Here is a 12,382-nt window from a genome sequence, read left to right as displayed (position 1 = left end):
GAGGAATGCTGGAGCCAGCTTGAACTGGACTCCTGATAGTTAATCGTTAAATTTTCAATATGAACATTTACACTTTTAAAATCAACAAATACTACAAATCAGGTCTTGATTTATTGCTTTCTTCAATTTCTAGACTTAGGAAAATGGCAGAGAAATTGTTATTAATGCAGATTCAATTTAAAAGTGTGTCTGACACCTATTTTTTTCATATTGTTAAACATTTTCCAGTTTACCAAGTTACATGTAACTTTATTTTCTTTTTTTTAAAAAACAGTTCCTAGTTTTTTTTATTTGTTAATTCAATGTTTTGAGTTTTGTTTTGCTTTGCTTTTATTAATTTCTTCATTGATTTTTAGTATTTATATTTTGGCGCTTAATTTGCATCAGGGCAATGGGGAGTAGAGCTGGGATGAGAATGAAAACTAAGGGATGGTGCATTAATAGGTTTTTTTACCCTGTTATGACCTGAATCATACATGTAGATGCTAATCAGTTGCTACCTTCCACCCCATCTTTTTGTGCAAAGTGCTTTGTAAACTTTAAAATGCTCCATACATATTGGAAGCTTGTTTTTGTTAGACAAAGATGAAGTAAAATTTTCTGCAAAAAAAATGTGACAGGTCTGGCTTAATCAACATTATTTTCAGCACATTGACTTTGGAAATAAAGGGTTTAAAATGGTCCTGACTTGAGGGTTATTTTGCCTGCCATTTATATATTTCCTGTAGTCCCAGAAACACTGTTTCCTTTGTCACTAATATTCTTCCCTCCCATACTTTCCAATCTATTTCTTGAAATTTGCATCTATTGCTCAGAAATGCCTAGTTGTGCTGACAACTGATGGGGGGCAATGTCAATGTGATGTATAGATTACTCCTCGATGAGGTGTAAATGAGTGCTCAGCCCTATTAGGAGAGCCTGGCTTGATGCCTAAATTCATCACAATTCACTTTCTAGGGAGACCATCATCTGTAATGAACAATCTACCTTTTGAGAATGTTTATTAGAGGCTTTGAATAAGGAAAAAAAGATTTGATTATTAGTACAACTGTTTGAAATATATTAAAGTATGGAGAACAATATGCTGGTAAATTTATTAATACCCCTCAATTTACACTTCCCTGCTCTTTTCAAACATCTTTTTCCTTGCAATTCCCTAAAAAAGGTTACAGAAGTTTTACTGGCATTCATTTTGGAATACTCTTCAATAGAATACAAACTAATACTTTATAAATCTCTCTCTACAGTTCACCTAACATTTTCTTTAGATGAATGACTTTACATTTATTAAGAGGTACATTGTGTCATTACTATTATCCCTTTTTAATATATCAGAGAACCAGGGGTAAGCAATTTGTCCAAGGTAGAGACTCTTCTACTTTCCAGAAGCCTCTCCCAGCATATCCCACCCTCCTTCTGAGGATCGAACTCAGAACCTTCAGCTTTCAAGACTGAGGTGCTGTCTATTGGGCTAAAGAATCATTGGACTTGGGCTTAGTCCCCACTTGAAGTGGATTGTCTTTCACCTGAGGGTCCCCCACTCAGTCTGAAACTGCTAGCCTGGGATTTCCTTCAGGGTGGATTCCCACGGGACCAAGTACAAACTTTGGGGTCTCCAACCTACAAGCTAGGCCTGAAACCTGGGGTTCACTAGATCCCACTAGGCCACAAGTTTGGGGTTCCTAGATTCTATGTTGATACTAGAAAAGAGCCTCTAAAGAAAAATATCAAATATACCCTTAAAAATAAGCAATAATTTAAACTATTCAATAAGTTCCTTTAAAAAATCCTCATCTTCTATATGATAATTAATATTAAGTATTGGTTCTAAGGAAGAAGAGTGGTAAGTGCTAGGGAGTGTGGGTCAAGTGATTTGCCCAAGGTCATACAGCTAGGCATGTAATAGAGGGCAATACTCAGATATTTGTGGTAATAAGGACAGGGACAGCAGGAAGCCAGGGGCAAGGGGTAAGGCTGGATCTTACACTCCTTCCCACATACTGCTTCCTGTCCCTTCCCCAACTGAATCTAAAGGCTCTTCTCAAGAACGGGAAGCTTCCAGGGTTTCCCCAATAATCAATCCCACAATTTAGATCTTTTAACTACAGGGGTATATTCTTTAAGGTAAAAGAGGTAGGAAGATGGGAGAGGGGTGAGAGGGAAATAGGTTCCCTAATCTCCTATGATTTCCTGTTGAATGAAGATTTTCACAAGATATTCAACTCAGGAAACACAGTTAATTTCTCTAAAGGAGGATATTGACAGGAAAAAGGTTTGACTAAGTCCCTTCTGAGCTAGGCTTCAAAAGTCCTCTCAGTACTCAGTCAGGGGAACAATCAATAACCAGGAGAGAAATTGGCTATCTCTCTTCCTTCCAACAATCAGAGAAAAGCAGAAGTGAAGACAAGCTGCTGGGCTTCCCAACTGCCCCAGTCCAGATTCTTTTGGAATCTTGTCTTGATCTGGTTGAGTGGCCGTTCACCAAAATTCCAATCTCTTGCTTTTTCTTGCAAATCCATCTTGTGTTGCAATATCTTCCTTATAGGCAGTGTCTGAGATCCAATTTGAACCCAGGTCCTCCTGTCTCTAGGCCTGGTTCTCTATCCACCAAGTCACCTAGCTGACTGTCTTAAATTAATTTTCAATTAATTTGGGTCACCAGATGAAATCTGTCAGATTTTGGTCTCTATTGTCGGATATTAATACTTACCCCTCCTACTCTTTCAAAATGGTCACCATCTTTGTCAAAGTCAATCAAGTGTCCATTAAATGACCAAGTAAACACTATATCCAGTGAGTGGTCATGGGATACTTGGCAGGGCAAAACAATACTTTCTCCAACAGTAACATCCATACTAGATGGTGGGACCAGGAGGCGGGTTGCATCTGTAAACAATAAATCAAAGAATGCTTATGAAACTCTGTGGAACTCAAGCACCACATTTAATACATTAATTAGTTTAATTCATATTTTAAACAAGTCATTTTGGAACAAGGAAAGAAAGTGAAAAATTTCGATTGAATTTGGTCATTTTAAACATGAAAAAAAGATAGGTAAGAGAACTTATTTGAATGATACTTTTTTCTCATGTTCATAATTGCTTTTTTCTTCTTAACTTATCTAGGTCTCAGTTTCCCCCATCTGTAAAAAGATGGAATTGGATGAGATAACTTCCTAAAACCTTTACCACTATAAATAGGTGATCCTAATGTGGGACAGTAGAAAGACCATTGGAATTGAAATTAGAAGACTCAAATTCAAATCCTGTATCTGATACCTTTTACCACTAGAATTCTCTGAGTGTAGTTTCCTCAGCCATGAATTGAGAAGTTTTTATTGATTATGTTCATGACTACCTTGAAAGGTTGGCAGATAGACATCATCTACTCCATTTTAGAATAAAGAACCAAGGTCTGAAAAATCCCACACTGCCAGTAATTGGCCAGAGATCTAGCTAAAACACAGGTTTTCCTGACTTCCCGAGGGATGTAGGTGAGGTAAAATGCTGATTTAGGCTTTGTTATGGAAAAAAAAAGATTTATTCATTCAATACACTTCAATATTTATGAAGTGCAAAGTACTATGGCTATAAGGACACTCCTTGCCTTCAAAGATCTTACATTCTTCTTAGAGGTAAGATACAACATGCCAGCCAGAAAACATGGATCAAACACATACCATGTGCCAGGCACTGTGCTAAGCTTAGAAGATACAAATATAGTTAAAAGACAGTCCCTGCCCTCAAGGCGTTCATAGTCTAATAGGGCAGACAACTTGCAAATAACCATGTACAAATTCTATTCCAAATATCTTGGAAATAATCAACAGAATTGATTGAGCATCATGTTTTTAAAAAAATATATTATTTAGTTAGTTAGTTTTAGAATATTTTTCCATGTTACATGATTCATGTTCTTTCCCTTGCCTCCTTCCTTCCCCCTTCCATAGCCAATGAGCAGTTCCACTGGGTTTTACATGTGTCATTGGTCAAGACCTTTCCATATTATTCATATTTGCACTAGGGTGCCTGTTTAGAGTCTACATTCCCAATCATATCCCCATTGACCTATGTGATCAAGCAGTTGTTTTTCTTCTGTGTTTCTGTTCCCACAGTTCTTCCTCTGGATGTGGATAGTGTGCCTTCTTGTAAGTCCCTCAGAATTGCCCTGGATCACTGCATTTGAGCACCACGTTTAAGGAGATTTGGGAAGGGCTTTATACATCAGGTAAGATTTTATCTGGGACTTGAAAGATCTAGGGAAACCAGGAGGTAGAGATGAAGAGGAGGAGAATTCTAGGGAGAATCAGTGAAAAAGCCCACAGACAGGAGAAAGATCTTTGAGAATTAGCAAGAAGGCCATTGTCACTAGAACACAGTACATAGTTAGGGAGGGGGACTATAAACATGTAAAAATATTTTATATAAAGTAAATGCAGAGTGGTTTGTGTGTGTGTGTGTGTGTGTGTGTGTGTGTGTGTGTGTATGTGTGTGTGAGAGTAAGGGAAATGGAAAGGTGAAAGTCTCAAAAATAAACATTTATTCAATTCCTACCAGTGTTAGTGCTAAGTTCTATGGAGATATTTTTGGGAGGAAAAGTCTGATCTTATAATTGGGAAGAAGTCTCCTTAATAGGGGTGTGTGGAACTCCTTATTGAGGTAACTCCTTCCTTCAATATAGATCTCCAATAAAGAATCTACAGATTCTACTGTTTTAGTCTGAGAGAGTCATCTGGGGGCAGAGAGATGTTAAATAACTTGGGTTCATAGCTAGAATGTGTTGGAGACAAGACTTAAATTCAAGTCACCCTCTCTTAAAGACTTGATTCTAGACCATTCTTTAACAGGTTATCTCTCGTGTCATGGGAGAAACAATGATGCCTTCAAAGAGCTTGCAGTCTAATAGAGAACCAACAAATATACTTTGATTCTTTAGTAAAAAATGGAAGTAACTGATCAACAGCATTAGAATCAAATTGTGGATTCTTTTAATCACTAATCACTATTGGAAGAGCCAAGCTGGCTATCAGATGAGCAGAAAAAGCAGAGGCAGCTTGCCAATCACCTTGCAATGGATTCATGGTGGGCTATATATCAGGTATGAAATTCCAAGGGTTATGATCATAGGGTTCAGAGCTAGGAAGCACTTTGGAGATTGCCTAGCTTTGTAGAAGCACAGGATCAAAAATTTTAATCAGAAATAAATACAGTCAGGTCATAGGGTAATTGACTTAGAACTGGAAGGGATTTCTAGTCTAAAATTTTATTTTAGAGATGGTCCAGGGAGAACATATCCAAGGCCACACTGGTAATATGTGGCAACACTGGGGTTTGAACCCTGGTACTTTGTAGAATGGGCAGGTAGATATCACAGTGCATAGAGTGCAGGGCTTGGAGGCAGGAAGACCTGAGGTCAAATCTGGTCTCACACAATTACTAGTTGTACAATCTATGGCAAGCCATTTAATTCATTTTATCTCTGTTTCCTCATCTGTAAAATAAACTGGAGAAGAAAATGGCACACCGCTCCAGTATCTATGCTATGAAAACACCAAATGGGGCCATGAAGGAGTTGAACATGACTGAAAAATGATGGAAACTTTGTAGAACATCCTGCCTGCACAGCCAGCCAGCCATCTTTCCCTCATTCAATATACTACATCATAATGCAAATATTTTACTTATGGGGGAAGAAGATGTTAAAATAAATTGTATTCTAAGAAATATTTTGAAATAAAAATGACCTTTGCTGATTTCCCTAATGTATGTATTCTTTCTCCACTCACTGACCCAACATTTCATAAGTATTTATTATGTGTTGAGTTTTGGCAGGGATATAAAGGAAAGGAAGGAAGAGTATCTGCCTTCAAGGAGCTTATCATTTAGTTGAAAAACTTAGGCTCATCCAGAGCCCAGTTCCAAAGGTCTGTAGGAGAAAGGAAATAGTCATTTGGCAGAGAAGAGATAGCAAGGGAGAGCTGCCTTCAGAGAAAGATGATCTTGGGGTGAAGCTGGTCAGAGACCGCTGTCATAGCAATGAAATCACTGTAGCAGACAGTTTGCAAGCAGAGATGATTTCATGCCTATAAAAACCGGCACTAGAGACATTCAGCTGAAATAGAAAAAATCATGGGTGTTAAGTTGAAAATCCAATGTTAGCTCTTCAAAATCGTCTCGCTTCCTTGTATCAGGATGGAGATTGGGGCGCCATAGGGTGCTAGCATCCTTCTGCCACAGCGCCGCACCCCCTGTCAAAGCCCAGGACCATTAGTGACTGAAGCTCACCTCTGCAGGTGGTGTTTCTTTAGAAAAAGAAATGCCATTTATCTCCTTTTACTAGAGAGAGTCTGCCTAGATAATTGTTAAGACTGCTTCCATCTCTAATGCTTCAAAGAACTAGTTCAGATTTCGAGCTTAGAAAAACATTGAAAAAATGAATTTTTTCCCCACGTTTTGCATGGAGGTACCATGGAAGAGAGGTTCTGTTCTGATTATTACAGAAATTCCGGATCCTGTTAATGAAGGCATACTGTAGCCTTCTCGGTTTTTAGAGTTCTCTTTTCTATCCTCCCCCGTTACTTTGTACATATTTTGTTATTACTTATGTATATGTTATTTTCCCTCTATAGAAAGTAAGTCTCTTGAGGGCAAAGGACATTTATTTTGGTAGTCTTAGTTCTCAGTTGCCTGGCACACAGTGATTGCTTGATTTTTAATTACCTACTAGGTAAGGGGAAAGAATATTCTTCAACACAGGTAATGTGCAGGCTGTCAATGGCTAATAGATCCACTGAGGCCTTCTTATGGAATCTATTTTTTAATTTTAATTTTATTTAAATATTTATCTTTATTTTAATAACAAATTTCCATATACATTCCCCAAATTATATGATTCATGTTGTCTCCCTCCCTTCTTCCCACCCCCCTCTGGGAGATGACAAGCAATTCAAACTGGGTTATTCATGTATTATCACATAAAACATATGTCCATAGGATTCATTTTTGTAAGTGAATGGTCTTATAAAACTAAAACCCCAAATCACCCACCCAAATAAGCAAATAAGAAATCATATGTTTTCATCTGCATTTCTACTCCAATAGTTCTTTCTCTAGAGGTGGATAGCATTCTTTTTCCTTCTGATGGAATCTATATACTCAGTTGTAAAGCAGCACAAACGAATCCACAGATATTTACTAAGTTCTTACTGTGTGCCAGGCTGTGTACAAGGCTTTAGATAAATAAAAAGAAAAGCGAAGCTTTAGTCCTTGCCCTCGAGGAGCTCACATTCTATGAAGGAAGATACTCTACATATATATATATATATATATATATATATACATATATATATATATATATATATATAAGTATTTATAAAATAAATATAAAATGATTTAAAAAAACCCTTAGTCCCTGTCTTAGTCTCTCCTTTTTTTTAAGTATTAAAGACCTTTGAAAGTTTAATTTCACTCTTTAGGCAAGTACAGATATAATACACTTTTAAAAATGAACATTCTTTATCACTTTGAACAAATCAAGATAGTGCATTAATCAGAAAAAAATACTAAATAATTGTTATATTAAATAAAGTCTTTGTCTTTTTTCAGGGGAATGACTAGACAGAAGAGTGGCAAGGGCTAGGTAATCAGGGTTAAATGACTTCTCTAGGGGCACACAACTAGGCTGGCTAGTATCTGAGGCCAGAAAATAACTTTTCAGGAAAGGGCAGCATCAGTAATGGGTATAAATAAAAGTGTCATGCAGTAGGGAGTGCCTGATCTGAGTCTTGAAAGATACTAGGGATTTAAGAGGGAGACGTGAGGAAAGAATATATGTAAGGCATGGAAGACAGTGGGTGAAAGCCTTAGAGAAAGAGATGTAATTTTGAATGTGAAGAATGGGTCATTTTGGCTGGACAGTCGAGTGTATGTGGGAGAGTAATAATGTACAATAAAATTGGAAAAGTAGCTGGGAGTCAGTTTGTAAAGGTCGTTAAATTCAAAACAAAGGAGCTTAGATTGGATAATATAGAATAGTAGTAGACTCTCGGTAACCCAGGATGACGATTGTCTTTGTGCGTTTTCATCTATGGTGTATAGATGAGTGTGCACAAAGACACTTGTGCATGGAGATTTAAGTGGAAAAGTCGATGCACAGAGACAGTCCTGGAATCTGATATTTGAGTTGTGGAGAGGCATGTCCAGATCTGAGAATTAGGAAAATTATTTTGGCAAGTACATGGGGTAAGGGTTGGATAGGAGAGAGACTTGAGAAAGGAGACCAAGTAGAGGGCAATTGAATAATGATGAGGTTGTGTAATAGATAATAATAAGGGACTATATTTGGTTGGTAAATGATGACTAACAGATCAGGCAGTTATCTTCTTTTGCCTACCCTCCCTTCTTCCCATTTCCTCCCTCTCTCCTAGCCACCCTCTTCTTCAGCTCTTCAGCTTCCCCTCCCTCCTTTATTTTTCTTCCTTCTAAATCACTCAGGCTGAGCTAGGATGTTTCAAATGCAAATAGTCTTTCTCTTCTTCTTAAGTAAGGGGTTTATTTGGGGAAGATAGGAAAGGATAGAGGATGGAGATAAGAGGGTTGGGGATTTACAGGTTGGAGGATGTTGAAAGAAATGTCTGATAGGTCTGAATTTCAGACACTATCAACAACAGAGTAAATCAGAGAGATATCTGGACTATTGTTCTTTTTTCTTCTGCCTTCAGAGTCACCAAGCTACCTCCAGCTTGATTCTCCAAAGTCCAAGATAGAAATCAGCTCTTTCCTTCCCTGGTTCCAGCCAGCAGTGGGTTTTTGCCTTCATCTGTTTTCCCGGTAACAGTTCAAAATGGAACCTCTTGTTTGACTGACAGGTTACTACTCAGCCACTCGTTTCTGCCTCTTGCATGCTTCCCAATTCCTATCTTCTACAGTTGGGAGGGAGTAAACCAGTGGAAGATATTCTACAGACACTAGGCCAATCTCCTTGGAATTGAGGCAATTAAACTGAAGAACGTGAAAACTTTGTTGGCTATGTCTTTGCTCAATTGAATTTGTTTAATACCCCTGTTTCTACAAATTTAGATTTTTATTTTATGAAAGATTCCAAAACAAATATTCACACACACACAAATAACCAGATGGCTTCTTACAGAAACAGAAATGGCTCCCTCTTTTGGTTTTAATTTCTCAGGATTAAGGGAGTTCATATTTATTGCATCTGCAGAGTCACTCCTGCTATAGTTCAGTGCCTGGAACTCTCCAAGGCAATTTGAACTCAGGATGTGACTTGGTGGATTTTGTTGTAGTTAAAAAGCAATGATAAAGAGGATTGCTAGCACAAGTTTTCCTGCATGAGGTTGGCTCATCCTGAATTTTATCTTCCCTCTTACCACCTGTTGGATGTTTGCCACATTACTTTGATTCTCTGGGTCTCAGTTTTCCCGTCTATGAAATGGGATGATTGAATATGTTAATCTCTTAAATCTTTCCAATTAGGACCCTACAATCCTGTAAGGACCTCTTAGGAGAAGAATTACTGGATCAGAGATTTAAAGCTAAAAGAGACTTTAGAAGTCACCAAGTCCAATCTATTTCATTTTATAGAAGGGGAAACTGTTATCTGGAGAGGTTAAATGATTTACCCTAAGTTAAATCCCTAATATATATATATATATATATATATATATATATAATATATATCCCGGCTTTGACAGGCCGGCTAAACCTCTTGAGGGTAGCCGTCAGGTCGTCGACCCCTGGTGAACTAAGGCTTTGCTCACCCAGCATGTGAAGACTGCTTCGGCAGAACAGATGGAAGAAACCAATAAGAAGGTTCAATGGCTGAGATGGCGATGCAGCAAAGCATTGTGGAGTATTTAGGATGTGTTGGGGCACAAAGGACAACACGGCCATCCAATGCAGCTGAGGAAGTCTCCAGGTGTAATGACTTTTCGTGCCAATGGACCCAGGCTTCCAATGCCAAGAGAGTGGGACTGTCTCTGTGCATCGACTTTTCCACTTAAATCTCCTTCGTGCACAAATGTCTTTGTGCACACTCATCTATACACAATAGATGAAAACGCGCAAAGACAATCATCATTCTCGGTTACCAAGATACTACTATTATATGTCTGAAGTGGGATTTAAACCCAGGTCTCTCTGAGTTCCAGTCTAACTTTCTTTGACTACTGCATGATCTTTGACTACTGGCATTTTACTAAGGATATGTCCATTGCCCAACACTGGAAATACTGGGAGTTTTAGTATATCTTTCCTATCAGTCGGTCATGATATCTTAAAATCCTCCATTGGTAATTTATTTCTCTCATTTTTATAAACTCTTCAAACCTAAGAGTCTAGTATTTGATAGTCTCCCTGGAGAAAAAGTACCTCTGATCTCATTAGCTGACATCTTGTTGGGGATTAGACTGAGAGGAAGAGCCCCTAGATATGGGAGGCAGAGTAGGTAGTGGGAGAAGGAATAAAAGGAAGCAAAGAATCTGCATGGCATGGGATGGGCAATGAGATGGGACTAGAACTGAATGAGAAATGGGGAACAGGATAGAGTGAATTTTGGAAATGGGGCAGCAGGTCAAATAATTGTAGGCAGATTTCCTATCTAAACCTATCTAAAATCTAAAATCTAAAATCTAAATCTAAAATCTAAAACCCTATCTAAAATTCTTTTGGTAATGTTAGATCTGTGAATCAGGAACAAGGAAGATCTCAAAAGAATTAAAATTGTTAACTGGCCCAAAGGGCAATGGAAAGACAGATCTGGAGGGCAGACAGGCTATGGTATATTGGCAACAAAGATTTCTATGCAAGGAAAGCTTACAAGCTGTCATTCAGGAGATGTGTATTCAGAAAAGGAGCCGAGTTAGTCATGTAGTAAGAGCAGCAGATGGCAGATAAATAGCTTAAGTATTGCAATGGTATCACATTACAGTAGAATCATAACATCATAGATCTAGCTAAATGGCCCAGTGGGTACACTGCTGAACCTGGAGTGAGGATGAGGAAGACCTGAATTCAGATCTGGGTTTAGACATTAGCTGAGCAAGTTGCTTAACCTCTTTCTGCCTCAGTTTTTTCATCTGTAAAATAGGGATAATAATAGCATCTATCTCTCAGGGGTGTTGTAAGGATCAAATGAGATAATAATTGTAAAGTGATTAATCCAGTGCCTAGTTCATACTAAATATATAAATATTATATATGCTCATATAGAAATATTAGCTATTATTAATCTTATTTTAAATATTATTATTTCAGAGGACATCTAATATAAACACCTCACATCAATCAATAAGCATTTATTTAGCACCCATTATTTTCCAGGCACTATACTAGGTGATGATAATACAATAAAAATGAAAGTCTTTTCCCTCAAGGAGTGTATATTCTGTAAATGGTGATAGCATATATATATATATATTTATATATATATACATATATATGTATATATATGCATGTATGTATGATATATCCCATATAATATTAAAAGATCTAGAAAATTTCATCTAGCACATTAAATGGACCCCTTAGAGGACTTAGGGGAATAACATGGATAAGATTTGCATTGCATGGGAAAGTGTAGATGATTTCTGATTTTCATGGTTGCAGAAACCTACACCAATTGAAAATGTGGATTCACAGAGGCAGAATCTATATGTGTGCCAATCATGGAGCACCACTTTCTCAAAAACAAATCAAAATCACAGCTAATGAAAAAACAATGAGAAAATTTATGGCAGCTGCAGCATTTTGTCAATAAAGATTTAAATGCAAGAAGTGATATAACAGATGGCTGACAGGAAGAGGAGGTAGGGCAGTTATGAAGCAAGAGCAAGAGATAACAAATGGACAATGCATGCTGCAATAGTTTTCGTGAATTATTTAAAGGAATAGAGGAAGGTCTCCTCCAATGCACTGAGTAGGCTCTCTATGGAGTGTTTATGGAAAAGGCATAAAGGAGAGTTGCTTATCATGAGAAAACATATGAGATGAGAGTCAATCTGCAGTGGTAGAGGGGTTAGTGATTGGGGTTCACAGGGTTATTATAACCATTTGAGCTGCATCCCACTTTACTAGGAAGTATTCAAGTAGAAGACTAGAAGATGGTGATCTATAAGAAATATTGTAGAAGAGTTTCCCCACCTGGGTGAGAAGTTGGATGAGATAATATTTAGAGTTCAAATATTCTATGATCCTAAAACACATTTTTTACAAAACCTTCATTGACTGTTCAATAACTCATCATTCTATCAAGTAAGCTCTTGGAACACTAACTCTCTACTTTGTTCCTTATATACTTGGCATATGCTACAATGCATTAAAAAATGGCAATATGCTTCCTTTCTAGCTTAATTAAAGGCTCTTGAAAG

General features: G+C 37.6%; 1 protein-coding gene across 20 annotated transcripts in view; it reads right to left on the bottom strand.

Moving 5' to 3' along the window:
- The window catches only part of LOC100619412 (contactin-4), a 1,170,520-nt gene that overhangs the window by 32,108 nt on the left and 1,126,030 nt on the right, over window positions 1–12,382 (bottom strand). For all 20 annotated transcript variants that reach the window (XM_007500110.3, XM_007500117.3, XM_056804538.1 and 17 more), the window contains one exon: window positions 2,711–2,886. In XM_007500110.3, coding sequence (XP_007500172.1) covers window positions 2,711–2,886 — 176 coding nt within the window. The remainder of the gene's footprint in view (window positions 1–2,710; window positions 2,887–12,382) is intronic.

The sequence above is a fragment of the Monodelphis domestica genome, chromosome 7 (genome assembly GCF_027887165.1).
Source record: "Monodelphis domestica isolate mMonDom1 chromosome 7, mMonDom1.pri, whole genome shotgun sequence".
Taxonomy (NCBI): domain Eukaryota; kingdom Metazoa; phylum Chordata; class Mammalia; order Didelphimorphia; family Didelphidae; genus Monodelphis; species Monodelphis domestica.
The sequence above is the reverse complement of the archived record's forward strand: the minus strand, read 5'-3'. Positions and strand labels throughout refer to the sequence as shown.